This window comes from Colletotrichum siamense (assembly GCF_013390195.1).
Source record: "Colletotrichum siamense strain Cg363 chromosome Unknown KSG_Cg363_contig10, whole genome shotgun sequence".
NCBI classification, from domain to species: Eukaryota; Fungi; Ascomycota; class Sordariomycetes; order Glomerellales; family Glomerellaceae; genus Colletotrichum; species Colletotrichum siamense.
In genome coordinates this window covers 3180161-3205056 of record NW_023501023.1, presented here as the reverse complement: position 1 = coordinate 3205056, position 24896 = coordinate 3180161, and the positions used below count along the sequence as shown (strand labels likewise).

Sequence of the window (24896 nt, the reverse complement as noted above, 5' to 3'; positions counted from 1 at the left end):
AAACACCCCGTGGATCACTTGAGAATTGGATTCCATTCGCTTACACTACTGTTGAGGTTCCAGACCATCAACGCTCTGGAAGTTCCCTAAGTCCCCGCACTGACGTGTTCTTGTGTTCCACCGGAACGATTTCCTGCTTCTGTCCCGCATAACAACCCATACTCTCGTATCTGTTTCCCTCTCCACAAACTCTTCATGTCGGTGTCCGAACAACCAGCCGGACTTTGATTCACGGCCTCGAAAGTATCGGACTCTTGTCTCGCGCAAAATGCCGCGTTCGTTCCAACTCCAGTCTAGTGCGGGCAAGTTTTTCGACGTCTTCCAATAGGAGACATCCTGGCTTACGCCCCCCTGTTTGGGGCTCTAGACAACATGCGCTCGCATCATGGATGGTGGGCCCTCACGTTGTCAACTGCTCAGCAAGCCAGCTTGCACTAACCTTGTGCAGCTTGACATGTCGACAGCGAAAGCTCAAGTGTGACGAAGCCAAGCCTACGTGCGGACAGTGTACGAAATCTGACAGAGAATGCATCTTTTCACAAGACACGAAGTTCCGCCATTTCGACGTCCAAGGTCTGCTTGGGCAAGGACAAGAGAAGACATTAGCAGGGCGTGCTGTAACTGAGGGACTCTTTGCCAAAGACCATGTTTGGATTGACATTCCCGGCGACCGTAAGTACAATCTGGCTTCAACTCTGTAGTGGACGGAGAGGTTCCTGACTGACCCTCAGTTACGTTTGTGAACATCGCAAACCCATACGAAGATGACACGACGGCTTTCGAAGACGAATTGCTATTGCGGCATGCAGGTGATGGACTTACTTATACTCGCTCCGACGATATCCCGCCGGCCCGGTGGGATAGCACCTTACCGACGCCTCCCTCGCAAGATTCAGGAAGCCAGCTTGATCCTGACGCGGTGTCTCGGATAGATTGCGCTCAAGAGCCTCCGCGAGAAGTTCCAAACACACCAGATATCTTGTTGAACGACAGTAACATCGAAACTTTCGGAACTGTATCTCCTCCTACAGAGAGGGGCCCTCGAAGCTCTGTTGTCTACACACCACCGATACTCGAAGCAGACGATGATGTTCCTGTGGATGAAGACATCAACGACCCAGAAACAAGTGTCCTTGGGCTTCAACTTCTTAGACACTTCCGAGAAGGTCCAGGGCAATGGTACAGCGAATCTCTTCAGTGAAGATAGTTATGGACTAATTTGTGCGAATAGGATGGATCTCTTCGACACAAGTGCCCACTTCTCTTGCAAGATACCAATACGAGCAACTACACGGCCCCTGCTCAAATCAGCCATTTGCGCCCTAGCGGCGAAGCATCTATCACGAACTCAAAGCGACAACTGCGAGAAACAATCTACCCGCAGCGCTAGAGCATCACTTAGCTCTCCGACTTCCAGGACACCAGATTGGCAATACCACGCCGTCCGATACTACCACCAAGCGATCCGCTGCCTGAAGCATGCTATTGCTCTCGGTGGATACGATAATACCCGAGATATGGACGGTGGTCGACACACCGATACCTTCGCTGCAGTTGCCATTCTGTGCATGTATGAGCTGATGAATGCTCCGGGGAACGCATGGAAGGCGCATCTGACGGCTCTGCCCCTGTATTCTGCGTCAGACAGTAACCTTACTGGCTGCTCACCAGTACCCATCCCACAGTCCCCAATCAAGGGGCCAATATTCTGGAGCTTGGCTAGGCAGGACTTTCTCTGCGCGTGTAGGTCCTTTTGGTGGCGTCTCTTCTTTATGCAAAGGACCATAAAACTAATCGAATGATTGACAATAGTCATCAGCGAGACGCAAACTCGTCTGAACCTCGACCACGTTCGCCTCTGGCAGAACTTTGGCCTAGCGACAGACGAAAATAGCCTCCTCCTCCCCTTCAGCCCCTTTTGTACCGCCGATATCCGTGCCTCGACCGACGTAGACGAAGACTCGAAAAGCAACGAGCTCCTCTGGCTCCTCGGAAAGGTTGTAAACTTCATTACCTCGGGAGATGGCATCATACCGGAAGACTACTCCAGACCAGCGGGCCAACGCATGTCTCTTGGGGTCACACAAGAGCTGCTCCTCCAGCGATGGGAGAAGCTTGAGATGGAGCTGCAAAGATGGTACGAAAGCCTCCCGCCAACTTTTGCCCCGAGTGCCAGAACCAAGTACACGACGTCGACGGAGGGCGGAGAAAATGTCAAGGATATGGAGATGATATGGTACGACATACCCATGTGTGCAGCAACAATGCAGAGCTATCACATGGCCTGCATTTTGCTACTAGTTAATCGGCCGCAAGAATCGACAGCGATCCGTTCGACAGTGTCAGCGCGTCTGAGGTCATACCGGCTCATTCAAAGGGAGGTTCTCCGACACGGCAAGGAGATATGCGGGATCAGCCTTTCAGATCCCCCGGATGCTGTCCGTATCCACTCCGTGCAGCCACTATTTGTTGCGGGGCAGTCATTCCACGAACGACCGGAGCAGGAATTGGTCCTCAGGCTGCTCTCTGACATCGAAACAGAGCTGGGATGGGCCACAAACTATCAGGTCAGGAAGTTGACTGATGAATGGAAGGTGAATGAGGACGATTATTGGGAACCCTTGATACGTAATGGAGTTCTCTGTTAGTACGAAATCATGACAGAGCTTGTTGTTACCTATTTCAATAGACGTCTGCCTTTTTAGCGTAGCCTCTGTCATCACATATGGTCGCTGGGGCGCCAGATGACGCAGTAGACTTTTGTGGCCTACTCCAAAAGAAATCAGCTGTGGGCCACCAAGGCCTTGAGGAGTGATGGTCCTCATCGGAGGGTTTATAAAGAAGCAAGCTATTCAAAGCGGCGGGCTTTGGTGATGGTCAGAAAACAGTAAATCTTTTCATGTTCTCGCGAATGTCGGTAAGTCCCATGGTCGTATTGCGGGTATTCTGCAGGTGATTGTGCAGCATGCAGCTACCACTTGAGCAGGCCCCCGCCGATCTTCCTTGTAGTCTAGCCTCCCGACTACGAGGATAGACCTGGACTCACTGTCTATAAATGGAACCGAAAAGATTCTCAGTGCGGGTGGATAGGTGGAGACTATCCATCATTGCGAAATGTCAAGAACGCTTTCCGCTATCCTAGGACAGCAAAGTTTACGGGTAACATACATTCAGGCCTTGGACTCCGGCGTGTCTATAAGCAATCGGTGGCGTTCGCCGTTTGGCCTTAGATTTCTTGAGACTACGTCCTTCTCAACGTTCTTGGTATTCTTGCCCGGGCCTTGACTAGCAATTGTGTGATGTTGGTAGCCTTAATCGGCGCGGTTCTGGCAATACGGCGCAGGAGACGAAGATCATGCGTGGAGCCCGATAATTCTAACCTCAGGACCTTGACAGCTACAAGGCCAGAACTTCTATTTCTTTAGTTTAGCAGAAGAAGCCTCAGTTCCTTACGGCGAGATCCTCACGGACCGTCTCACTTTATATTCTGTGTCAACCAGACTGTCAAAATGAGTCCCTATCGCACTTCCGCGCGACTCGATAGTGGCGGTCTCTGCAAGTTTCAGTGAGATGAACGGGATACAAACCGCCAGGATGATATTGACCTACCCAGACACAGGGCGCGGAGATGGTCTGGGATCAATCCTCGTCAGGGGCGGGAGCGGTTGGACGCCATATTGGGAGGAGATTTGGGGCTTCTGTTGATGAACGATGAATCAATGCTCCGTAAGTGCCATCCAATCATTGTGAGACTATCGAGTTGAGACTACTAAGACCAAAAATTTGCCATTCTTTCATGCTGCATCATGCAAGGAGGCGCTTCGGTACGCCGCAGATATGCTCGTGATGGCATCATGATCGTCAGCGTCAACCATCAATCTGATTACTCAAAGAAGCGCAGTGCAGTGTTCGTACAGAACTGGAAAACTTAGCCGATCAGCCAACCACGAGGACGTGTTAGCGATACCGAGCCTATGGGTTACTGGCGGGGAATTAGGAAAGTATTGGCGGAGAGCCTCAGAGGCTACAGGTCAAGCGTCATTGTTTCAACTTGATTGAAGCTCGTGCTACATAGGCTTAGTATGAAGTCGGGATTTTCCCGCTACCGTAGGTAAAACCCGAGAAAGTAAACGTGGTTGCGTAGGTCCATCCTACTTGGGGAATCTGATCGCAGCGGATAGCTCCGGAGTTGGTTTCTCTCTTACTCTCGCTCAAATGAAAGGGGTCGTTGATTGCATGCGCCAGTACGGGGCCTTGCCAGCTATGGCGAGTAAGAAACTTGATATTAGGTGTTCCTGAATCCACCTACCCGCTGCCCAGAGTCTTGGCTCTCACTTTCGGCTTAGTTCACCAAACAGCCGCCCGGTTTTGGTAGTCTTGCCGCTGTGTGGGCCCTTGGCCACTTTATCGGATTCTGCTCGAGCCTCACTGTTTAGACTTGTTATTAAAGTACGAAGGTAGTTCGCGATGAGCTGATCTCTTGGTTCTCTGTGTCAACCTCCTTTTCGACGTCTCTTTCCAGTGTTAACTTCAGCTTCGACTCAAGTTCGCGCCGGCGTGATCGAGTCATTCGTTTATCGACTTCACGCATCCGTTCTTTAACAAAAACCACATTCGTTCCACCCCACATCCCGCTACAATGCGTTTCTCAGCATCCGTGATCCTTGCTGCCGCTGCCGCCAGCACGGCCTCCGCTCAGTCGGTCGTCGGCACGGCGTACGGCTTTGCCACCGGCGTCACCGGCGGTGGCAGCGCTAAGGCTGCCACCCCGTCCTCCGCCGAAGAGCTGGCCGAGTGGCTTTCCGACGACACCGCCCGCACCATTGTTATCGACAAGGAGTACGACTTCACCGGCGAGTCGGCCTCTGGAGCGGGATGCGACCGCAAGAGCTGCAGCTCCACCAACGGTGGACAGTTGTACCTCGGAGACCTGTCTTGCGGAACCAGCGACAACACCGTCGCGACTGTCACGTACGACGTCGCCGGCACCGAGCCCCTGGTTGTCGGAAGCAACAAGAGCATCATCGGCTCCAACGGCAAGGGTGTTCTCAACGGCAAGGGTCTTCGCATCCAGAAGAACGCCAAGAACGTCATCATCCAGGGCATCACCATCACCAACCTCAACCCCGGTGTTGTCTGGGGAGGTGATGCCATTGATCTCCAGGTAAACCTCTATTTGACTTCTCGAATCACTCTGTGTCGATTGCTAACATTCCTGTAGGGAGGCAACGATGGTGTCTGGATCGACCACAACAAGATCTCTCTGGTCGGCCGTCAATTCATCGTCAGCCACTACGACGGCTCCCGCGCCACCATCTCCAATAACGAGTTCGACGGTGTCACCACCACCTCTGCCTCCTGCAACGGCAACCACTACTGGACCATGATGCTGAACGGTGACGGCGACCAGATGACCCTCGATCGCAACTACTGGCACGACGTCTCCGGCCGCGCCCCCAAGCTCGGCGAGAAGGGAACCTTCCAGGCGACCAACAACCTGTTCTCCAACATGAAGGGCCACTCCTTTGAGCTCTACTCCGGCACCGTCTCCCTGATCGAGGGTAACGCCTTCGAGTCCGTCGACACCCCCTACGATGGCGAGGCCTACTCCAACAGCTTCAACGTCCCCGACGCCTCGTCCGCCAGCTCTTGCACCTCTTCCATCGGCCGTGCTTGCCAGGTCAACAGCGTCGACTCCTCCAGCGGTACCTGGAAGGCTCTCAAGGAGACCACCGCCCTGTCTACCTTCTCCAAGCTCAAGGACTACCTCGTCGAGCCCGTCGCTGCCACCGGTGTCTCCGCTCTCGTCAAGGGCAGCGCTGGACCCGCCAACGTGGGCTCGTCCACGGCCGCCACCCCTACCACCGAGACCGAAGAGACTTCCACCGAGGAGACCGCGACCGAGGAGAGCTCCGCCGCCGCGACCACCCCTGTTGCCACCGAGCCTGCCACCGAGGAGACCACCACCGAGGAGCCCGCTGCCGCGGAGTCCGGTTCTTCTTCGACTGTTACTGCCCAGGCCTGGAGCCAGTGCGGTGGCAGCGGCTGGACTGGCGCCACGACTTGCGCCGCCGGAACCTCTTGCGTCGTTCAGAACGAGTGGTACTCTCAGTGCCTCAGCTCCGCCGCCAGACGCAGCATGAAGTCGCTTCGTCGTATCTAATGCAGCGTCTTGGATATTCAAACTGAACATATTCTGAAGTCGCCAACGCTTCTTGTAAATATAAACGAGAGATGTAGCATTTGTAACATTAATCAACTACTATGACCATATTCGTTTCTTTGAATCACATTTACCATCGGCGCGTTATCGTTATCGTGTTTTTTGTCACTGGTGGCATTGATCTGGTCCATCGATTGCGCGTAATCTCTAGTCATTTTTGCACCTAGGTCTGACATGATCGTCACGGGAGGAACATCTGCAGCATCTCCAGCCAACATGATGCCGTCTCAATTCAGTGTTGCTAGGAATCCCAGAATAAGAGCCCTTGCGCCTCAATCACCGATTACTGAGGCGACGCGATCACATCTAGAGTATAAAAGCATGTAATATGCACTTAATGTTAGTGTCATGTCCATCTGACCCCTGCTGAGATCTTACTACTACAGCCTCTTTGGAGGGGCTTTATCTATCATCGATTCATCAACGTCGCCTCCTTTGCCAACACTTGTTCCTGTTTCGCCGGTGATCGAGGGGAACCTGTCAGTTATTTGAGAGAGTCCAGCAGGGCGAACGGATGAAAGGTGGTTCCTAGACTTAATTACCCAAAGTTCACTTGATAGTACTTCTGTGCCAGTAATATCAGTATGCGCTGATTTGGCCGTCTAATGGGGTAAGCTGCGACCTCTTATTATTCAAGGCAATAGTATTTTCAGTGGCTGAAATTGTGTTCAATGAGTCGCCTGGCCCGGATGACAAGTGCGACTCGTCCGCTGCAAAAGCCACTTTTATTGGACTGTGTGGCTAAGAGACCTGCATGAATAAATCTTCAGTGGAGAAATGGTACGATGCTCGTCATGTTGGTTCGCCGCCATGGGTCGACGTAGCACCATGATGTATGGAGGACCCACGGCATGGAGTGGAATCCTCTATTTGAACTGGAAGCTGTAACACCCCGCATTTTGTGCTTCAAAAATTGATCAAAAACACCAAAGTCAACGGAGGTACTGAGGAAATCACCATAAGAATCTGAAGCATGGGCGATAACTTCGAACCCCGTCGCGTGCGTGTAGGCATCATGGGTGCCGGCATCGCCGGCTGTTGTCTATCAATCGGCCTCCTTAGCAACCCTCATCTTGACGTTCACCTATTCGAAGGACACCCCAACGTTCGATTCCGAGGGTTTGGTCTTGCTCTGCATGCGAATGCCATCAAATCCATGGATCTCATATCACCGGAAATCAAGAAGGCGTACTTTAAAAAGTCCCACTTCATGGCCAACGAAGAAGACATGGAGATGGCAACCCAATTTCTCCTTTCTGCCGGAAAACATGCAGGAACTTTGGTTGCAGAATTGGGGAGAGCTAAAGGAAGGAGGACGGTCCATCGAGCACATTTCATTGAAGGACTCTTGGAAGACGATGTGATGCCCAAGGAGCGACTGCATTTTGGCAAACGCTTGGTCGACATCGAGGAGAATGCTATCACAAAGGAGGTTAAGGTCAGTTTTGAGGATGGCACAGATGACACTTTCGACGTCGTGTTCGGAGCCGAAGGGGTTTTCAGTCCTACCAGGAAATTCATCCTCGGGCCCGAACATCCGGCGACTAAGCCTGTCAACCACGATGAATGGCGGCAGTTTCATTCAGCAATCCCCATGACAAGGGCCAAACAAATCATTCCCCAACATTGCATCGACAACGCCATCGGCTATTGCACCCCTTATGGATTCATCATCGGCATTCCAGTCGATCTCGGACAAACTTACAGCATAGGTTGCTTGCAAAGAGACACCAAGTGCCCGCAAAAAGGGGCGCCATTCAACTCGGATCTGTGGAAAGGGTTTCTACCAGAAATTGATGCACTTATATCTGTAAGTATTTGTGGGTGACACCGTGAGCAAACGGCTGACTGTACCATGTTCACTAGGCCGTCGAGAAAAGCGACAATGAGGATTGGAGCTTGCAAGACCACGAGCATGCACCGACATATTACAAAGGACATGTGGCCATGCTTGGTGATGCCGCCCATGCAACCCTGCCCCACGCAGGAAACGGAGCTGCCCAAGCCATCGAAGATTGCTCCATACTAGCAGGCATCTTCAATCGGCTAACATCGGTTGACGAGATTGAGCCAGGTTTGAAAGCCTTCGATGAGATTCGACGGCCGCGAAGTCAAAAAGTTGTGGACATTACGAGAGAGTTTGGCAGGTTGTACAGCCAAGACGGAGACGAGATTGACTTGGAACACATGCGTGCTCGGATGAAGGAAGGTGGCATGTTCACAAATGGGGTAGATATGGACGCTCAAGTCCGAGCCGCAGTTGAGGCCTTCGAGAGATATAGGATGGAGTTGTGAATTATGAAAACCTAAAAGTTCGGCTTGGAATACCATGCTTATGTCGTTACAATTTTCCCATAACCCAAAGGCTTGTGAGATTCTGGGCACCTCTAGCGCCTGTTTGCCCTTTTCTATCGGTAAATGCTGGCTAATCATCAAGTGCTGTCTGCGCTTCCAGTATGCATGAGATAAAATCGGGGAACCTCCCCCTCGAGATGGTGGTTGCTCAACAGGATATCTGTCGAAGGGTTTACGGACACTATAGCAAAATGTGAGAATGATACCGAGACCGAGGAAGGCATAGCTTACGCAGCGCACGAACTAGTTGGGGATGAGATTGTCAGTAATTGTTCGTTAGAGCACGCGCGGAGAGACTAGATACTTACACCGCTACCCAGGCATGAACTCAGAACAGGCGCAGTGCCGGCGCCGTTGGACGGGTTAACGCAGACTTTTTGCGAACCAAAGTCCCCGTGTTGACTTCCAGGCTCCTCACACTTTGCACATATATTAGTGAGACATTATTTTGGTTGAGGGGACTATCGTACACAGTAGGTGTTGGTCTAGGATAGGGTTAGCTGAGTACGATTCTGATCAATGTTGCGAGTGAACTTACGTAGCCAGACGGGCATGAGGCTCCGGCGGGCTTGCCCCATCCGGCGTTGCACCAAGCAGCATTAGAAGAGGCGGCAAAAGCCAAAAGAACAGCCAAGTACTTCATATCGATAAATAATGATGGTACGTCGAGTTTAGGTTGGGAGGATTTCAAGTGGCCGATGACGGGGATATGGTGAGTTTGGTAGACGAGGAGTTCAAATAGGGATAGGAACATTTAGGCGTATGTAGTATTTGTAGGCTGAAGAACTGTCGGAGCATTCCAGGTGATGCATCGATTGTTAAACTCAATTAAATTGAAGTGGGGGGTTTGCGATGACAGCGACGCACTGTTGGTCCTTGCGGTTCGTCACCTTGTCATCGATAAAGCCTGGAACATCGAGGTGAACGAGAACCGCGTATTCGGGCTCCTTGTCAATCATCGATATCACGCAACAAGTCGGTGCTGACCGCTATGCTTGGGCCAGTTTGTCACATGGCATGAAAGTTTGACATATTAAATCTAAAGTGATCTTCAAACATTCCCTGCCTTATCCCTCCATCTTTTGCTGTCTCGTACTTGCGCCAAGATTTCACGTTCCTTAATGGGCGTTCTAATATCACTTGTGGACCTTACGAGTCACGACTCGTGACTGCCGGACTTTGTCAATGCTCCTTATGCCGGCTTTCCGCCGTTGCCATTAGGGACTGTCTTGAAACCCCGAGAGGCCGCCGCTACATGATAAAACCGAAAATAGCCCCTGCTTGTGTGTCGGTCGAACCATTTGGCGCAAAGTAACCACGCCTGTTCAAAATAGTGACCTGGCGAGGGCTCCGGTGTGTGAATATATTGTCCTAGAAGCAAACACAAGACAAGGAAGAAGAAGGCTAATCAAACAGCTCACCATTTTGGCGACATAGGTACCTATGGCATGATTATTGAACCCGCATCGCAAGCACAGGGAGTACGAATACCGGACTCTTGGCGGGCCCTGGTCCTAGCGAAGCCCTGACCGCAGCGGTAGATTTGGCCAGAGCTCCCTTCATATTTTAATCTATACCAGCCGTTGTAGTGGACTTGAAGTTAATATTCCCGCTCCGATGTACTGTTGTCATCTCGGCCAAATATCTGTTCTGCGCGGTGGCGTTTTTTTTTTTTTTTTTTTACATCCAGCAAGTTTCTGGCTCTGCTGGTGCTTCAAACAGTGTGCAATCTATCTACTGCATCAAATGGTATCTCGACTGTCATGCGTTCTTCCGAATAACGACCGCAGGAGAATGTATCGTCGGTGAAGTTATTCATAGATGATGGGGACCAATCCTTCGGAACAGACGGTAAACACAGCCATAAACCAAGTTCCAGCTCCAGCAACGACAAATCCAATTGACACATTGCAGGCAACAATTGATAAGTAGAATTCCCCAGGAATCACATCTGCAAACATCAGAGACCATACTATCAGCCCTAAAGCGTACATGAATGTGGAGGCTTCCAACCATCGTAAAAAGATTCCGACTTCTTTTGCAACATCCATGATCCCCTCTCTTGCCTGTGTCTTCTTATGAGCTCCAGACTCAGTCTGCGGTGCGTTGACTTTAGTATTGTAGCTTACCTCTTCATCATGGCGCCGTGGAGAGTTACACGGCTGGGTTCAGGGAGATTGGAATGTGTTGTTTCTCGAATGCTGCTCATGGGTTGCGATTGTGGCTGCATGACATTGGTTTGGCTAAGTTCAACAACGCATTAAAGGAGCACTTACATGAAGAAGCAGCCCAAGCAGAGAAGAACCGAATACAAACAAGAATCAACGGTATCACTTGACCGAAGTTTGCGTCAATCTGGTGCGTCAGACCTGCATCCAAGTAGAATTCCCAGGAATTGCCCATTCCAAAGACAAAGTAGAAACCTAGCCAGATTATTCCCCAGAGAAAGCTGTTGGATATGGACTTAGCCCATATGTCTAACGCCAAGATCCAACGGTCCACAGTAGGATCGTCCCTGCTGTCACAAAGTTCCTCAAACAGTGATTTCATCGTGGGCGTGAACTCGTTGTTGTACTTCTTTCCAGCTAGCTCTCCCAGCAGTCGTTGCAGAGACCATCGAGACCAGTAGTGGTAGTCCGCCCCGGCATCTTTGTGATAAAGTCCAAGGAACCGCCTCGAATAGCCGAGGATTATAACCAAGACGAGGACCGTCTGAATCAAAAGAACCACAACCTCGTATGAAAACGAGACGTACCGAGGCTGGTCAGGGTTGATAAATTTGAAATGTTGTTTTACGCATTCGACTGAGATGTGGCGATTGAATCTGAAGGTAACCGATTCAGATATCGTCATGCATACTACAAAAGGATTAGTAGTACGGCCGCCACACATACGAGGAATGTCCTCAGGCGCTTGTAAGCTTCGAAATGCTCGCGCAGGAGAGAGATTGCACAAAGACGTACAATGCAAGAGAAGTACCCGAGTCTTGTCGCGATCTGAAAGAAGCAAACCGAGAACTTTTCACTCAGGTTGTTGTTGAACGTCATGAACATGCTAACGATCGCCAGGGCTACTCCGGTAATGAAGTGCTGATCGCTCATACCAAGCACGAACGGCTCAAACGCATGGATTCTTTTGAGTCTGGTGACGTTTTCGGGACTGCTGTGGTCGTTGGAGCACGAAAAGAACCAACGCAAGTTTTGGCGAAAGGCCTCGTCAATTGAGTTGCTGTCGGTTGATTCAGGTAGCCAGTCAAAGACATACGCCATCGTAATCGCAAAGAAATTGAAGATCATGGATATCATGAATGAGACTACGACCTACGGGACTTTAGCGTATCCGTCTAATTTGACCCTCGTGGCTGACGTCAAATTATCATACTCCTAGGCCCGTGACATCTGGATCTTCAACGTCTGCAAGCGCCCTGCACAGCCAGTTGGCTACGAGATAGTCTATTACGTTGGCCATACCGCTGACTGGGAATGGCGTTCAGCGACACGGCGAAGGCTGATTGGCATAATTCTCCATGAATATGCATGTGTCGTGAAAGAAACAAGGTTGGGAGGCGTCGGGGCTTAAATCTCTCTCGATAATCAACGTGCATCGCGTCGCCTACTAATTACAAGTGAGGCAAACCGCGGTCGCCCCGCCATTCGAAGGCAGCTCAATCTGACAGTGAGACACGCAGGTCGGCGTGAAGACAGAACCTTGCAGTGTGCCAACACTGCCACATCTTTACAGTTTTCGACTGGACATGGGTATTAAACAGGCTATTGGACATTGTTATCGATCTTATCAGTGCCGCCCGTCACTGAAGTGAACACATGATTGTGAGCTCAGCCACCATACGTACCATGTCCTCAACTGACGATTATTAGAATGGGCTGTTCCAGAGCGACCAAAGACAAAGGCGCTAGCTGGTGTGTTTAGTGGGTTTTCAACTCGGCTATTGCTGATGCCATAGGCATTCCTACAGCGTGGGTGGTGTTGGACTCTTCGGTGCAAGCCTTATTTCCGGGGTGCCGGAAAACAAACCAAACCAATGGGGATTTGGGACCCGTGGTGTGCCGAGGAATCCGCCTTTTGCAGCTTGATCTTGCCATTCCCTTTCACCAAGTACCTTAATGGGTCTTTGGATCTCGCCTGGGGAGATCCAAACTTGAATCACCGGTCGAGAAAACGATCGGTTTCGTAGCATAGCCAGCCAGAGTCGGGTTTGCGAGCCTCGCTGGGTACGGATACTACGGAGACGTGATCAAAGAGGCTAATGCTTTCGCCAAACTAATGCAACGGCTCACGGGTTCACCTGAGCCGTTGCCAGCTTGATTGGCTAGGTATTCGAGGTCGTAATGCGAAGCGAAGGGTCCTGCGGTTTTGGGCTTGGTGCGTCTTGTTTGAGAAAACAGTACCAACAACAGGCGGCACCAGGCCCACGTACTCCCGACGAACACCTGTCGTTGCAAAGCTGCATCCTTGTGATACGTGGAACGCAGTTCTGCTTGGGGAAACCATCTCCGCTGGCGGGGGAGCAACGCGCATTTGGCGACGATGTGCAAACAGCCAAGGGAGGGGTAAGCCGACCCATCTTACAGGACCAACAGATAAAACCCAACACGGATCGCATGCCAATGCAGAGAGAGAGAGCAGGCTTTCCACGCACCTGTAACCACTCTCGAGAAATACTGCCGGATTCAACTCTCAAGGATGTCGGCCGTAGAACCCACCAACGCCGCGCCTGCGGTGGACCGCGAGGAGGAAACTGTTCCGGCCGCAACACCGACCAACGCTGCGGCAACGCCTGGCCGAGAGAACGAAGCGGTCCCGGCCGCAACACCCGCCAACGCTGCTGCAACCGAGGAAGAAGTGGTTTCTGTCGCTACACCCGCCACCGTTGCTGCGACCCCTGGCCGTGAGGAAGAAGCTTCTCCGGTCGCAACACCCGCCACCGTTGCTGCGACCCCTGGCCGTGAGGAAGAAGCTTCTCCGGTCGCAACACCCACCAATGCCGCGCCTGCGCTGGATCACGAAGAACAAATTGTCGCCGATGAAAATGTAGGCTTGCTGGAACTGGTTGCATGAATGTCTACTAACTTCATCTGCCAATAGCCCTTCGATGACACTGCGTCCGAAAGAGGAGAAGTGAGATAAGCCTGTTTATTACGGTGATAGCAAGAGGCATGTGCTTATCAACGACTAGAGTACGAGCGAGTCCACCCAAAGTGTTACGGCCTCAATCTTCAACTATCGCCAAGAAAACGGGAGAACCTACCACGCCTACAAAGACGGCAGTGAGTTCAAATGCCAAGCACCCCGACCAATGATAGGAAATGAGATTGATACTGAGTCTCGCAGAATACACCCTGCCTAACGATGAGAGGGAAAACGACCGACTGGGTAAGCCACCGCCTCTGACTTTCTGTGCCAAGCTGTTATGATGTACAACTGACCGTCAAATAAGATTTACAACACAATCTTTTCCTCATCACGTTCGATGACCGACTTGGAAACGCGCCGCCCAACGATCCGGGTGCTAAGGTGGGACGCGTGCTCGACGTAGGCACCGGCACCGGCATTTGGGCATGTGAGTTTGGCGACGAGCACCCGGAGGCGGAAGTGCTCGGTTTTGATCTCTCCGCTACATTCCCATCATTGTGAGCTCCGAATTCTTTTGGGAGGAAAAGCCTGTTCCTTACTCGTAACATAGTACTCCACCCAACGTTAGATTTGAGGTCGACGACTTGGAGGAACCCTGGATCTATTCGCGGAAGTTCGACTACATTCACAGCAGAATGATGAACGGCTGTATCGCAGACTGGGATGCCTACGCGAGAAAGTGTTTTGAGTAAGAAGACGATCTCGACTTGCCCTTTGGGGAACATTCATGTACCGAATGTCGGCCGCTGATATTCCGCAGTAATCTCAACCCCGGCGGATGGCTCGAAATCAACGAGATCTCTTTGATGCCGAAAAGCGATGACGGCACTCTCAAGGACGACGCCATGATCTTCAGAATGGCCAAGCTGGTGAGAGAGGCAACTATCCAATTTGGCCGCGTCGCCACCGACATGGAGGACATTAAGGAGGTCCTGATGCGAGCAGGCTATGTTGATGTAAAAGTCCTGAAGTTTAAGTGGCCCACGAATATGTGGCCCAAGGATGCAAGATATAAGGAGATTGCCAAGTGGTCTCAGGAAAATATCTTGGCAGGCTGGGAGCCGTTATGTTTAGCGACAATCACCAGAGCCCACGGCTGGACGAAGGAGGAGGTACTGGTTGGGACCATGCACTGCCGCAATGAGTTCAACGACAGGAGCATCCATGCGTATTACCCCGTGTAAGTTCCCCAGCTCAGCCGTGCTCTTACTTTATATACTGACCATGTGTAGGTACTCTGCTTTTGGCAGGAAGCCAACAGAAGCGGAGGTCGCAGCGACCCCCTAGCCTACACGGGCTAATTGATAATGGCTTTTGGTTTCCGACCGCACGTTAGCGGTGTTTGCTAGACTCTTCATCTTGAATACAGCTATTCATAGACATCATTGCGAGTATTGGTTGTCCTCTCATTGTAACGACTGTAACAATAATATACGTGATGAACTGGGAGGCTCGGCTTCATGGAAGCATCACGGACCAGACGGGTGCGACGGACTTCGTTCATAAGATAGTGCAAGTTAAAACATTTGTGCACCAACGCGTTGAAGGTTGGCCGTGTGATTGCATGTACATGCACCACATGGATCGCGAAGTGGAGTGCTCTGTTGTTTGTGTGGGCGCTTAGTGGTTCGACAAAGGCAGGGGCACCACCAACAGCATATAAACCACCCTGGCCCGATGCTCGCAGACCTATCACCGCCGAGCTACTGCACACTCATGCATGGATTTGTCGCTCAATGAGGAAGCCAAGTCCGGGGAGTGGGTTCATGGGTATCTCGGGACAAACAGCCGTCATAATCACGGAGGCGCTTGTTGGACCAGGACGGATAAATATCGCGAACAAACGTCTCCCAGACACCGCGACACATCATTCGACCATCACAAGTCCAGTTTCTTGACGTTTCACCGTCTTTCTGTCCTCAAAATGTCTTCGACTCGAACAAGAGCAGAAAAGTTCGACCCCGGAGTGGTGATTGAGCCAGAGGACGAGGTAGTGGCTTTGCCTCCTGCTGCTGCAACGGCTTGCTAACCACTGCATCACTTCAGCCTGATTTTGACGACACAGAGTCAATCAACGCGCCAGTAAGATATTACGACTTCAGCTTCATACTGTAATATTGTTGCTAATAGATGAGTAGAGCGTCTCGTCGTCAAATGTGAGTCTTGCCGCGGATGTCATGGACTATCGAATGGAGAATGGAAGGACATACCATGGTTATAAAGAAGGCAGTAGGGTTTAGCTTCTGAAGCCAAATTATTGACGGACTTGTTAACATTTATTGCAGAATACAACCTGCCGAACGATGAAACGGAGAACGACAGGCTTGGTTAGTACTCGCAAAGCTTCGAGACATGGATTCTGACAGTGAGGAAGAGCTCCAGCATAACCTGTTTTTGCTCACTTTTAACGATAAACTGGGCAATGCTCCACCAAATGAAAGGGATTCCAAAGTTGGGCGAGTTTTGGATATCGGAACAGGAACAGGTGTCTGGGCCATCGATTTCGGCGACGAACACCCGGAGGCCGAAGTCCTTGGCGTTGACCTTTCGGCTAGCTTTGCTAAGTCATACGACCTCTGAGCCCCATTCATGAAGGAACGCGTTGCTAACCTGAAAGTTATGTAGCCCGCCGCCGAATGTCACGTTTGAGGTTGATGATATTGAGGAGGAGTGGGCATTCTCTCCAAAGTTCGATTATATACACAGCAGACTAATGAACGGATGTATCGAGGACTGGGAGGCTTACGCTAGGAAATGCTTTGAGTGAGTCCAGCTGGATACGTTCCACTCCTTATCTTGCTTTGCAGCATGAAGTTCGAAAGACCTGCATAGACTGACTGGCGTCCGCAGCAACCTCAACCCTGGCGGATGGGTTGAGTTTAACGAAACCCCTCTCAAGCCTCAATGTGACGACGGGACTGTCCCGAGGGACGCACAGATTGTGAAGATCGCAGACCTCATCCAGGAGGCTATGGAGAAGAGCGGGCGGCCTACGATGAACGTGGATAATTTCCAAGGCATTTTGAGCAGGGCTGGGTTCGTAGACATCAACGTGTTGAAGTACAAGTGGCCTACAAACACATGGCCAAAGGAAAGGAGGTTTAAGGATATCGGCGCATGGAGCCACGAGAACATTGTTTCTGGCTGGGATGGCCTTTGCTTGACGTTGCTGACAAGGGCTCACGGGTGGACGAAGGAAGAGGTGGCTGTCTCCAACGCCCTGTGCCGCGAAGAATTCATGGACAAAACCATCCATGCGTACTGGCCACTGTAAGTGCCTTCGACATGATCGCCAATCGATTCTCTGACTGTGTTTAGGTACTCGGTATACGGCCGGAAGCCTCTGAATTCTGAAGAGTAATTATGAGGATGTGTGTATGGAAGGAACGTCTTTTGCTGCAATAACGGGGACGTATACGGGTTATTATGAGTTCTGTCAATGTAATATCTGTTGGACCGTGTTGGCCACTCTTAGGCCCTCCGGTTATGGCAGTAAGCTTTTACATTAAAAGGAGTCCTACGAGTACTCCTTATGTTGTGAATAGATGGGTCGAATTTCATCAGGTCGAATATTACACATGTCTCCTACTTTCTTTCTCTTGACCGTAAGAGCGTGTTGATAGCCTCACTTTATGCGCTGTAGAGACCAACCAATATGGCATAGCTTTATAATGGCTCATTGCGTGAAAGGACATTCCCATAGGAGAAGCTGCAAACGCAGTCGATGTACCATTGCCAAGAAACTATCACCTAAGGTGGTCGCACAACACTGCCCACAGTAGCAGGTAGGGACGTAAGCGGCAGCCTTTGTCGATCACAGTGCTCTACAGCCACCAAAAAAAGGCCGTCTCATCGCATTCAGGCGGTGCAATTGACCCACTTGATGAATGCAATATCGCTCTCACCTCAAAGCATGGTTGGTGGCTGAAGGAATTCTTGGGCCTCAATCTTGATCTACGTCGCCATCTTCACTATCTTCACCAGGCGCCCTTGACCGTCTCAAGCGTCAATAACGGCTTCTTGGGAAAGTTCAGTTGAACGCACGCGTCGCTCCACTCACTGTCCCTCCGACGTCAGACTTCATCGATCTGATTGATCATGTCACAGGGCATTTGTGGCGTCCATCCATAGAAATAAGCTTGAATTTAGGCGATACTAGGCCAAGGCAAAAGATGGGGGAAAACGCCCAGCCAACGTATGAAAGCCCCGCAGTCACCAGTGAGAGAGTTTCGCGAAGCATTTCCATCACGGAACCTCTCATTCGTTTCATTGCCAGCAAAGCGGGATTAAAACACTTGCAGCTCCCATCGTACCTACGCGACTACGCCCGACGGCAGCACGGCAGGGGGCGCGCCCAATGGTGCAGAGGCGAAGCAGCGTGTCTCGCCCCGTACATCAAGCGAGATCACCGCTGTGTGTACTGCATTTCGCTCAACGGCTCATGTCCCAAGACGCCCACACGCCGTCGGGCAATAACAATGGGCGGGGTCGCACTGAAACCTGCAGGTCTGCGCTCCGCGGCCCTTGTGCGGAATTTGCTCAGCCCAGCTTTGGGCGAGGCAGATCTCGTGTGGTGCCCGGAACTAGTGCGGCACAGCCGTCGCCCGGTCGGGGTGCAGACGGAAGCCTGGCTGCGGGTCTTGGAAGTGAGCGCCGCCAAGTTTTACGGCGCTCCTTCGCCAAGATGCGGTTTTCGCCGTTGGAATTCTGGTTGATGTGTAGATTACTTAAGGGCTCTCTTGATCCGCGGCCCTGTGTTACGACGGAGTCTATCCCTTGATCATCGGATTGAATAATAACGAGTCAACGATTTCGACAACACTTTTGGCGCCAGACACCATTTACTGCCACTACCTGTACACAAGAAGAGAAGGAAACGAAGAACACTATCAATATGGGCGGCGCACTCAGTCCGGAGCAGATCATGTACATCGTACGGATTGTCGTCGTCGTGCTAGCCCTGATCCCAATGGTGGTCCTTTTCGCAAAGCTCGTCCGCAAGCCAGGATACCGCCATGACACGACACGCAGATGGGTTGACTACACCAAGGTTGGCTTTGGTCTCTGGATGCTGTAAGCTGCCTCCACCACGCCCTCTAAATTATGTCAGGAAAAAAATCTAACACAATGAATTCAACAGATCGCACCTTCTCTACATCGCCGTCTGGTCCTGCCTCGCCAGCGCCGCATATGACAGGTTCTTCGGGCTGCGACACTCCGTCGGCGTTGCCGTCAATGTGCTTGTCTACATGCAATTTTTCGTCGAAGTTGTGCTCAACCTCTCCATTTTCCTCGCCGTCTTCTACATGGCACACGCCCTGACACAGCTGCGGACTGAGGGCGATGAGGTCTCGAGCGCCTATCGCAAGGGCCGTGGCTTCGCCCTCGGCGGCTCGATTTTGGTCGTCCTGCTTTCGTTCGTTGCATTCTGTCTCTACCTCGACGACAGGTTCGGCAGATATTACAAGGAATACGAGTATCTGGTCGCGTCATGCTTTATGCTTGCCTCTTACAGCATTTTGATCATCATGGCCATCGGGTCTGTTGTGTATGCTGCAAAGTCACGCAAGAAGGCGTTCGGTAGCGGATTGGAACAGGTACGTCGGGGCTTCCCGTCTCTCAGGGCAACAAGATCGCTGGTATCCTAATGCATTTACTACAGGCGGCCAAGATCGTAGTGACTGTTGCCTCCCTCTTTCTCGTTCGCGAATGTTGGGGCCTGGTCAACGTCTTTTTCGGAGGCGGGTCCTACTGGGGTTACTATATCGTGCTCTATGTCTTGGATATCGTCCTGACGACTTACCTACCTCTCGTCATTCTGGTCCTGCTCTACTCCGTGGCGACGAAGGAGTCTTACGCCATGTCCAAGATGCAGTACCAGTCGAAAGCCATTGATTCCGACAAGGGCGTTTGAGAGGGTTGAGCAGTCGGTTATCGGAGATACGGAATGAGACTATGATGTGACATGAAGTTAAGGGAGTTGTTACGTAGCAATGATTAGCAAGGAAGACTGGTATGAATGCATGGAATGGATTGAGGGTCATCAATGGAAATCCCACATGAGATCGCTCCAAAACGAGCGATATTATACACTTGCTTCCTCAGAACATGAGTAATAGACGTCTATTATCTAGAATTGTAGACCTCGACCTCTGTTGTGAAACGCACCTTGAGATTGGCCTGGCAAGATTGTCTGCGAAGCCGCCAGCACCAGCTGCTCTTTGCGGACTTGGCAGGTCATCTCATTTCTCCTCTTCGGCAACGTACTCGTCAGGTGCAACGAAATCCTCAGACACCCAAGTCTTGGCGATGTACCTAGCCACATGTCAGCAGCCCCTCGATTCCGTTTTCGCCCTTATCGAAGCTCACTTGGTATGGCTTCCTCTAGCAGCAAGTTCTCCCTTCTTGTTGAAGAATTGGACAGTTGTGTATGCGAGGGTTCTTCCCACTGCAAGTCGTCAACGATAGTTTCTGCGCGTTGGATGCAGAGTGACCTACTCTTGTCACAGATGGCAGTGCCCGTCATGATGTCGCCAGGTGTTCCTCCGGGGTTCAAGTACGTGACTGAGGCTTATCAGTGATGGCGAGTTTCTGAGAACTGATGTGACGAACCGTTGATATCAGTGGAGACGCCAGTCATGAAGCGGCCTTTCGAGGCGACGGCGAGGGAACCGCCAAGGTCGACAAGACTGGCGAGAGTACCTCCGTGGATGGTTTGCAGACGGTTCTAAATGACATGAGCTACGAAGAACGTTTACTCTGCGATCTTTGTGGACTTCATACCGTGTGCTCCTTCTGGATAGCCAGCTCGAACTCAACATTGCCGACAGAGGCGCCCGTTACTCTAAACTGCAGTGAAGTGAGTCTCACGTCAACAACACTACTGAGAGACTTTTTCATACGTTGTTACCAAGGAGTCTACAATCCCATCAGCTGCATGCACATTGACAAATACATCACGAGAATGCAAGGACGAGCATCTCGATGCAACTCCAACTCACCTCGGCTCAAGCCCAGAGTCTTTGGAGAAGGAGTTGAGGACCTGGAGTGATGGTCAGTGCCGATCTCAGACCAATTGACTCAAAAAAGACTCACAGATCGCACGAAGCGAAGAGGTGGCAGCTTGGGAGGCATCTTGGCACTGAAAATTCGATGAATGGCTGTTGAGATGAGATTCACTCGTCCAGGTGAGTAAGAGTTCGGCGGTCTTCGGCAATTGGAGGCCGTCGCACCCGCCCGCAAGCTATTAATATGACGTGCCTTCCCGGCTTTCGTCCCTTCTCGCAGCCGACATGGATAAGACGCCGATAAGCAGCCGATAAGATAAGCGCAGGCAGCACCAGGGGGGCCTGAGGCGGAAAGTTCCGCTGGCTAGTAATCCCTGCTCAATGATTGAATGACGGACCTGATCGCCTGTCGCAAATAATCGAGAACTTGTCCAAACCCAAAAGCACACGACCACGACCGAGTCCCACGACTCCAACGCCCCCAGCGCAGTGACAACCCCCCCTGAACGAGCCTCGCGCCTTCCTCTCCGCCCGATCATGAGATAACACACGAAAATCTCGCCGACCTCTTCCTCCCGCCCCCAAACCACCGCGCGCAAACTCGCCCATCATGTCGGTCAGCTCGGGTCAATCACTCCAGCTGGCCGACTACCTGGAGAAGCTGCCAGGCACGACCTTCAGGAAGCTGTATCTCCAGCCGTCGACCGCCTTCGCCATCTTCAGGAGGATGATCCCCCCGCTGGGTGAGCCTCGCCGTCGCCGTCGCCGTCTCCGCGGCGCTCGCTGAGCATGGAACAAGCTAGCTAACCCAGGCATCCAAATCTCCCCAGCAAAAACCATCGTCATGGCCATCCTGTACATGCCCAAGCCAATGCTTCTCGAGGACCTCGATCTCTGGGTGAAGCCCGACTCGCGACGGTACAACACCCTCTCCCACACGCGTTACCCTTCCTCCCACCGCGCAGCCGCAAAATCTTTCTAACACAGCTTCTTCCCTCCCACAGGCAAAAAGACCAAGCCATCTCGACCCTGCGCTCCCTCCACATCCTCCAAATCACCGTTCCGTCGAAAGAACGCCCGCAGGAGATGCAGCTCACCACAAACTTCAAATCCTCCCTCCGCCTCGCCCTCGAGGGCGGCGGCCACCACAACTCCTTCGGCGTCCCCTCCACCCTCCCCGTCCCGCCCGAGATCACCATCCCCTTCCTCGACCGCTACGCCCGCCGCAAGTGGGACGACATCCTCCACTACATCGTCGCCACCGTCAACCCCGGCAGCGCCGACCTGAGCGGGCCTAAGTCGTCCGTTAAGAACCTGCTCGTCGCAGGCCAGCTCGTCCGCCGCCAGCAGGGCGCCGTCGGCATCACCCAGGCCGGCTTCACCTTCCTCCTCCAGGAGGCAAACGCCCAGGTCTGGACCCTCCTCCTCCTCTGGCTCGACGCCACAGACCACGCCCAGGACTCCGCCGGCATGGAGTCCACCGACATGCTCTCCTTCCTCTTCCTCCTCGCCTCCCTCGAGCTCGGCCGCGCCTACGACACGAACGCCCTCACAGAGGAGCGCCGCAACATGCTCCCCTCCCTCATGGACTTCGGCCTCATCTACATCCCCTCCCACAAGCCGCAGCAGTACTTCCCCACCCGCCTCGCCACCACCCTCACAAGCAGCTCCAGCGCCCTCCGCAGCGCCGGCGCAGGCTTCTCCGCCGCCCTCGCAGCAGCATCCGGCCCCGGTCCCGGCGGCAGCGGGCCCCGCAACGGCGCTACCCCAGGCAGCGGCGGCTCCGAAGAAACCCGCAGCGGCAGCATCATCGTCGAGACAAACTACCGCGTTTACGCCTACGGCCAGACCCCTCTCCAGATCGCCGTGCTCTCCCTCTTCTGCAAGCTCAAGCTGCGCTTCGCGGACATGGTCTCGGGTCGCCTGACGCGCAACTCGATCCGCAACGCCGTCGAGCGCGGCATCACCGCCGACCAGATCATCTCCTACCTCGCGTCCCACGCGCACGAGCAGATGCACCGCTTCGCCGCCGTCCGGAACAAGCCCGTGTTGCCGCCGACGGTCATCGACCAGATCCGCCTGTGGCAGCTCGAGACGGAGCGCATGACGACCACGAGCGGGTTCCTGTTCCGCGACTTTGACAGCCCCAGGGAGTACGAGGACATTGCGGGCTACGCGGCGGAGATTGGCGTGTTGACGTGGCGGAACGACAAGCTGGGCATGTTCTTTGCGAGCAAGCATGAGCAGATCAGGGATTACCTGAAGCTGCGGAAGAAGGCGGAGGATTAAGATAGACTGGACAGCGGGCGCGTGCGGGCGAACCAAGGGAATTACACCACAGAAGAGGCGCCGAGTACACGCGGAAATACACACACTGAAATGCATTAGCAGGCGTTGGGGTTTGGGAGAGAGGAACCATGGACTGGTCGGTGTAGAAGTAAATGGGTATTGGTCCTAACAGCTGAGTTTTCGTCTCTCATAGCCTCCATATATACAGATGCAGGGACTTTTCTGTGTCCGTTGTACAGGCTTCGCGATAGCTCTCTCATGAGAGTCTTGACAATGTGATGATGCTTTTCCCAGTTATCCCTCCAATTCAGCCCAAAACAAAAACGCCTATCCATGTTGTCGCACTTTGATAATCCTTCATGCCAAACCACGTAAAGCTCAAAGCATACTGACACGCTTGCCAGTGCGGTATTTTCCCTCGATCACCTGCTTTTCGGGGCGAGGGGCGCCCATACTGCGTCGTCCGCCGCCAAATATTCTAGCCACGAACCCCTTGTCCATGCTCGCGCCGTGAGGCAGAAGTGCCACGCGGTTGTTGCGGCGCGCGTAAATCTCCTGCCAGGCATGCAGGCTCTTCTGCGCCTCGGGTGTGGCACAGAGCGAGTCGAGATGCAGAAAGACGCGCAGACAGCGGTTGTCCTCCTCGTCGAGAACCTTGGTCTCTCTGCTGACGGCTGTAGTACTGTAGCGGTCCAATGCAGTAGTCGTGCTGAGAGGAAGATTGCCGCGGCTTTGGTAAGCCGCTCGCTGGTCGCGAACAACAGTAGATCTTGAGGCGTGGGCGGAAACAAGGGTTGCAAGAGAGTGAGGCTGGAGATCCTCGTTGTGAAAGCGATCGTGCAGAGACTGAAAGCGACCCGCCCAGTACTGGGATGACTGGGCAGTGTTGATGATGAGAGGGTTGACCTCAGCGCTCATGGGCGTGGGGACTCGGGATGTGTCCGTAGTGCTAAGTGTGCTAGTTGAGGAGCCACTGACTTTGCGCGAGGAGACCGATCTGCTTGTAGAGGCCTTGCGATCACTTGTAAAGCTCGTGAGTGACGTCCTTGAAAGAGATGCCGTGAGGTTGGATAAGACGGTCATGGTCCGTGACTTTGGGATGCGTTTCTTCTCTACGCGGCTGGAAGGACGGGAGTTGAACTTGGATTGGATTCCCGAGCTAGGAGCAAGCGACGGGCTGCTTTCCGACGAAGAGGTGAATGTGACTTCTCCGGACTTTGACAAAGGCGGCCGATTCTCATCGTTTCGAGCAGCCGCTCCGGTGAGGGCGTTGACGTCAAAACTGGCGACAGTGGGATTGCTGGAGAGGGGTCCGCCGTGGGAGAAGCCTGCCGAGATTCGTCTTGCATGGGAGCCAGCGGTGTGTCCTGTTGCTTTACCGGTCGACGGGGGCTTGGGGAGGCGTCCGGGGTCTCCAAAGTGACCATGCGAGGCACTGAAGGGAAGGCGGGCGGAGTCTGTGTTGGTGTGGGATATTTCTCCCAGAACATGACGATCGTTGAGACCAGGAAGTGCTTCAGGCGAGAAACGGGGTTCGTTGAACTGCTCAGATCCATCTCGTCCTCCGAATCCCTGCTGCAACTTCTCCATGGTTCCATCCGGGCCCGGGGTGGGAGCTCTTCCTCGGGTTGATCGGGGCATTCGACTGCCACGGGGGGTCTTTTGGTGATGAGATGCAGGGCCTGGCCGATGAAACTGGCGAATGACACTGGTCTGCGGCTGCGAGAGTTCTGGCTGGGATTGGGTTGCGTCGTTGATGCTGTGGATGATGGTGATGGCATCGGCTCGCTGGAGGTCAGCTCCGTCATTGCGACGGACTGGTCCAACGGGACCAGAAATTGTCGGGCGGGCAAGGCCGCCTCCGGAGA

General features: G+C 52.8%; 10 protein-coding genes across 10 annotated transcripts; 7 read left to right on the top strand and 3 right to left on the bottom strand.

Moving 5' to 3' along the window:
- Positions 1-372: 372 nt before the first annotated feature.
- AMTR1-1 (Transcription activator AMTR1) lies at positions 373-2305 on the top strand (the record flags this gene model as incomplete). The annotated part of the gene is made up of 6 exons (XM_036646606.1): positions 373-392; positions 449-672; positions 732-1179; positions 1232-1743; positions 1813-2236; positions 2302-2305. 6 exons carry the CDS (start codon positions 373-375, stop codon positions 2303-2305), a joined length of 1632 nt encoding a protein of 543 aa, XP_036488333.1.
- A 2334-nt stretch (positions 2306-4639) lies between these two features.
- On the top strand, positions 4640-6163 carry pelF-1-1 (putative pectin lyase F-1; the record flags this gene model as incomplete). Its single annotated transcript, XM_036646605.1, has 2 exons — positions 4640-5164; positions 5222-6163. 2 exons carry the CDS (start codon positions 4640-4642, stop codon positions 6161-6163), a joined length of 1467 nt encoding a protein of 488 aa, XP_036488334.1.
- A 1075-nt stretch (positions 6164-7238) lies between these two features.
- atA-0 (6-methylsalicylic acid decarboxylase atA) lies at positions 7239-8518 on the top strand (the record flags this gene model as incomplete). Its single annotated transcript, XM_036646604.1, has 2 exons — positions 7239-8033; positions 8090-8518. The coding sequence occupies 2 exons, from the start codon at positions 7239-7241 to the stop codon at positions 8516-8518; spliced, it is 1224 nt and encodes a 407-aa protein (XP_036488335.1).
- A 232-nt stretch (positions 8519-8750) lies between these two features.
- On the bottom strand, positions 8751-9332 carry CGCS363_v014754 (uncharacterized protein; the record flags this gene model as incomplete). The annotated part of the gene is made up of 5 exons (XM_036646603.1): positions 8751-8759; positions 8810-8821; positions 8887-8997; positions 9049-9063; positions 9117-9332. 5 exons carry the CDS (start codon positions 9330-9332, stop codon positions 8751-8753), a joined length of 363 nt encoding a protein of 120 aa, XP_036488336.1.
- A 3950-nt stretch (positions 9333-13282) lies between these two features.
- CGCS363_v014753 (Secondary metabolism regulator LAE1) lies at positions 13283-15019 on the top strand (the record flags this gene model as incomplete). The annotated part of the gene is made up of 8 exons (XM_036646602.1): positions 13283-13630; positions 13685-13717; positions 13776-13866; positions 13931-13972; positions 14037-14229; positions 14283-14420; positions 14493-14912; positions 14965-15019. The coding sequence occupies 8 exons, from the start codon at positions 13283-13285 to the stop codon at positions 15017-15019; spliced, it is 1320 nt and encodes a 439-aa protein (XP_036488329.1).
- Positions 15020-15656: 637 nt separating this feature from the next.
- On the top strand, positions 15657-17093 carry CGCS363_v014752 (Secondary metabolism regulator LAE1; the record flags this gene model as incomplete). The annotated part of the gene is made up of 8 exons (XM_036646601.1): positions 15657-15722; positions 15779-15814; positions 15871-15961; positions 16018-16059; positions 16107-16296; positions 16358-16495; positions 16583-17002; positions 17051-17093. The coding sequence occupies 8 exons, from the start codon at positions 15657-15659 to the stop codon at positions 17091-17093; spliced, it is 1026 nt and encodes a 341-aa protein (XP_036488330.1).
- Positions 17094-18626: 1533 nt separating this feature from the next.
- On the top strand, positions 18627-19646 carry CGCS363_v014751 (uncharacterized protein; the record flags this gene model as incomplete). The annotated part of the gene is made up of 3 exons (XM_036646600.1): positions 18627-18805; positions 18873-19329; positions 19395-19646. The coding sequence occupies 3 exons, from the start codon at positions 18627-18629 to the stop codon at positions 19644-19646; spliced, it is 888 nt and encodes a 295-aa protein (XP_036488331.1).
- Positions 19647-19974: 328 nt separating this feature from the next.
- CGCS363_v014750 (putative esterase) lies at positions 19975-20866 on the bottom strand (the record flags this gene model as incomplete). Its single annotated transcript, XM_036646599.1, has 8 exons — positions 19975-20047; positions 20102-20180; positions 20231-20296; positions 20345-20459; positions 20516-20581; positions 20635-20650; positions 20734-20774; positions 20828-20866. 8 exons carry the CDS (start codon positions 20864-20866, stop codon positions 19975-19977), a joined length of 495 nt encoding a protein of 164 aa, XP_036488332.1.
- A 483-nt stretch (positions 20867-21349) lies between these two features.
- Positions 21350-23028, top strand: TFB2 (General transcription and DNA repair factor IIH subunit TFB2; the record flags this gene model as incomplete). Its single annotated transcript, XM_036646598.1, has 3 exons — positions 21350-21482; positions 21552-21657; positions 21744-23028. 3 exons carry the CDS (start codon positions 21350-21352, stop codon positions 23026-23028), a joined length of 1524 nt encoding a protein of 507 aa, XP_036488899.1.
- Positions 23029-23406: 378 nt separating this feature from the next.
- Positions 23407-24618, bottom strand: CGCS363_v014748 (uncharacterized protein; the record flags this gene model as incomplete). The annotated part of the gene is made up of 1 exon (XM_036646597.1): positions 23407-24618. The coding sequence occupies one exon, from the start codon at positions 24616-24618 to the stop codon at positions 23407-23409; it is 1212 nt and encodes a 403-aa protein (XP_036488898.1).
- Positions 24619-24896: the final 278 nt, after the last annotated feature.